Source organism: Epinephelus moara, chromosome 17 (assembly GCF_006386435.1).
Source record: "Epinephelus moara isolate mb chromosome 17, YSFRI_EMoa_1.0, whole genome shotgun sequence".
Lineage (NCBI taxonomy): Eukaryota > Metazoa > Chordata > Actinopteri > Perciformes > Serranidae > Epinephelus > Epinephelus moara.
This window is the reverse complement of record NC_065522.1, coordinates 4,052,460-4,056,375: the sequence shown is the minus strand read 5'-3', so window position 1 is coordinate 4,056,375 and position 3,916 is coordinate 4,052,460. Positions and strand designations below refer to the sequence as shown.

The 3,916-nt window shown below is 41.1% G+C and overlaps 1 protein-coding gene across 1 annotated transcript in view; it reads right to left on the bottom strand.

The window, feature by feature from the left end:
- The window catches only part of ap1s1 (adaptor related protein complex 1 subunit sigma 1), a 26,474-nt gene that overhangs the window by 10,249 nt on the left and 12,309 nt on the right, over positions 1 to 3,916 (bottom strand). The window contains exons 3-4 of the mRNA XM_050067003.1: positions 1,278 to 1,386; positions 178 to 315 (exon numbers count right to left, since the gene is read on the bottom strand). Coding sequence (XP_049922960.1) covers positions 178 to 315; positions 1,278 to 1,386 — 247 coding nt within the window. The remainder of the gene's footprint in view (positions 1 to 177; positions 316 to 1,277; positions 1,387 to 3,916) is intronic.

The following is a 3,916-nucleotide window of genomic DNA, read 5'->3' as shown; positions in this document are numbered from 1 at the left end:
CAGGTGTCTGAGATTGATTTCAGTGATCCAAAGAACCCTGAGACACAATACCATCCATGAGTTTAATTGAAAAACAAAAAATTTAATCTTTATGACACTTAAATACAATTTGCATAATAATTTGGAACGTGGTGTACATATAGCTGTCTCTGGGTAAAACCCTCATTCCCAGATTACCTCCTGCAGTAGGTCAGCTTGTTCAATGGCTTTGAGAACGCTCTTCTTAGATGTGTCCTGTATCTCTCCTCCCATCAGGAACTCATCTAGAATGAAGTAGGCCTTCTCAAAGTTGAAGATGATGTCCAGCTCACACACCTACACAAATGAAAGTCATCAATGCTTTCTTCATCAAGGGAATTCTTCACATGCTTGGGTGGTACAACTTCTCACTTAACTCTGTAACCTTTGTTTGGCAGTGTGAAATCAAACACAGACAGAGAGGAGACAGGAGGCTTGGGCGATATCTCATTTTTCATACCTTCATACCTTCCTGAAATTTCATCGGGGTATACGGTATATGACGGTATGATTGTGAGCTACCCCCCACCCAACTGGAGAGTTCCTGCTCTCCAGAAGCTCTCCTAGCTCTTACAAACTATTAAATAGACAACAGAAATACCTAAAATGCTAAAAAAAGTAATGTTATCACATCTATTGTCCTTGTTCAACAGAGAAACACAACTGTACACCTTTTGAATTCTAGTTTCTCTCAGTCACGGAAATGAGACTGGCTTAACTGCGCTGTTAACTCACTTCATTCAAACTCGACAAAAACAAAATAAAACTCACCCAAGCCATTTTGGTTACTCTTGTTACTCATCCAGTTAGTTAGTCCACTGTTCCAACAATCAAAAATTCCAGTTTGGTCGAAATAAACCCTTAATAGATGTAGAAACATGCTTTTTTTTTTTTTACCCAAGGTCTTTCTTGGTTGTTGCTGGATGGCTGTCCTGTGCACCAGATGGGCACTGAAAAACAAGACAAGAGGTCCCGCAACGAGGCAGACACACAATGTGGTCCGGGCTATATTCCTCCACCACTCGGTACCATGGTGTCTTTTAGCTCAGCTGCCTGTTCCATCAGTAGAGACTGGGGACTGACCTCTGGCCCATGCTATGCACTACATACAATGAGTTTGATAAAGAAAGGAGCGCCTGTATACTTGACAGTATTGAAAATCATTTCGAAATACCCTGGTATACTGTAATACAATGACACCGCCCAAGCCTAGCACACAAACCAGGAACAACAGAGAGATTCAGTGATTTATGACGTACGCTGCCAAAGTACTTATCCAGCAGCTCTACGAAGCGGTGGATGACTTCCAGTGTGATGAGCTCATTGTCCTGCTCTTCAATCGCACAACAGAAATACAGGCTGGCGTACCTGCATGGATACAAACACAAAAACCAGAAACAACTTAGCAATATAATAACATCTTACATATGAATTCTTCTCCATTGCAGAGCAGGGAACGACAAAAAAACAACAACACATTTTTAATAAATGAAATGCGTGGAGACATATGAAATAACAACCAGTTTGTCTACATGATACCAAAGCTCAAAGTGCTGAGCACTAGAAGCTGCTTTCCAGGAAATACAAGCTAATGGATTTAACTGTCAGGACACTGATGGGAGTTTATTTTCGGATAATATTACAGTGGACATCACATTTATTTTTCACTCGAGGTATTCCACTTGCCTGAACACAGTGTTTACTTGCTCTGTGGCAGGAAAAAAACACTTAGGCTGAACCACAGAACTACCAGCTGGATTCACCCAGTGCATAGTGGTCAAATTAGTAAATCGATTGGTTGATGAGAAAGTAAAATTTCAGTCAATCAAGATTTTCTTTGGTTGACTACAGCCCTATTAATCTGCTGATTCCTTTCCTGAAAATCAGTCTATAAATCATTAGAAAACAGTGAAAAATTCCCATCACAACCCCTGATGCCCAAGGTGACCTCATCAAATGGCTTGTTTTGTTCAATCAGCAGTCGAAAACTCAGTATTATTAAATATATATTAATGTAACACCAAGAAATGCAGCATACTTTACATTTGAAAACCTCAAACTATACATGTTTTGGCATATGTGTTTGACAAATAATTAACGATCTTTTGTCAACTGTTGATTCATGTAACTCTGCTGTTCTGGTGCTGCTTGACCTGTCAGCAGCCTTTGATACCGTAGATCATAGGATCCTCCTGTCTCGCCTGGAACAGTGGGTGGGTATCACAGGTACTGCCCTTCTATGGTTTCAGTCCTACCTCACTGATCTGAGCTTCTCAGTTAACTCAGGGGAATTCAACTCAGCTACGACTCCTCTCACCTGCGGTGTCCCCCAAGGCTCCATTTTGGGCCCCATCCTCTTCTTGCTGTACATGCTGCCATTAGGGTTGATTTTTAAGAAACACAACATACCTTTTCACTGTTTTGCAGATGATGTACAGACCTATCTGCCCCTTAAATCCATTAGCAAGGATTCTGTACAGCCACTGCTAGAATGTTTAAAAGATGTCAAATCCTGGATGGACAGTAACTTTTTAAATCTCAATGAGGATAAAACAGAGATCATTATGTTTGGATGTGACCCCTCCGATTACTCTGCTGATTTTCTGGGCCCCTTCACTCCTAACATCCGTTCCTCTGTTAAAAATCTCGGTGTGACCTTTGACAGTGCTTTTAAATTCGATAAACAAGTTAGATCAGTAATACAAACCAGCTTTTATCAACTCAGGCTTTTAGCTAAAGTAAAGGGCTATCTCTCCCCCCAGAATCTAGAGAGGGTAATCCATGCTTTTATAACCTCACGTCTGGACTACTGTAACTCGCTTTATGTCGGTATTGACCAGTCACTGCTACACCGTCTACAGCTTGTCCAGAACGCAGCAGCCCGCCTCCTCACTGGAAAGCGTAAACACGATCACATCACACCAATCTTGGCCTCGCTCCACTGGCTTCCAGTGCGTTTTAGAATTGATTTTAAGATTTTATTGATTGTTTTTAAAGCCCTAAATGGGCTGGCACCCCCTTATTTAACCGAACTCCTGCACTTTCATGCTCCCTCCAGAGCCTTGAGATCAGCCAGTCAGCTATTACTGGCTACTCCTAGGACTAGGCTGAAGACCAGAGGCGACAGAGCCTTTGGGGCGGCTGCCCCTAGGCTCTGGAATAGCCTGCCCCTGCACATTAGGTCTGCCCAGACCCTAGAGGTTTTTAAGTCTTTTCTTAAAACCCACTTCTTCTCTCAGGCTTTTAACTCAGGTTGAGCTGGACACCCAAACATTTTAGCTTATTTTGATCTTATTTTATAACTCTTGTATTTTATTTTATTGTATTGTATTTTATGTATCTTATGGTTATTATTGTGGTGTACTATTAGGTACCTCATTGTATTTGCTTGTTTATTTCTACTGACCTGTTCAGCACTTTGGTCAACCTTGGTTGTTTTAAATGTGCTTTATAAATAAAGTTTGAGTTGAGTTGAGTTGAAATAATGATTTGTTGTTATTACTTAACAAATAATACATGCTGACTCATTTTCCCTTTATCGTTAAATGGACTAATCGTTGAAGCTCAACTCTCAAATCATATCTTATAAGCAAGACCTGATGTTTACACTAACTAAACAGTGAATGACAGAGTTCACATCTGACATATACAATTTAAAAAAATATTTAAAATTCCAGGCTTGCAAAAAGGGTTAACAGGAGGTTTCTCATGAGCAGTAGAGCTTCTATTGCAAGTGCAGTGTTCCCTCAGTCCACCTCCACTGCAGGAAATCCCTCTGTGCTCAACTCATCACCCACCCACCCACCGCCTACACACACACACACACACACACACACACACACACACACACACACACACACACACACACAAACACACACGCTGAGAGGCCTTCTGTTTT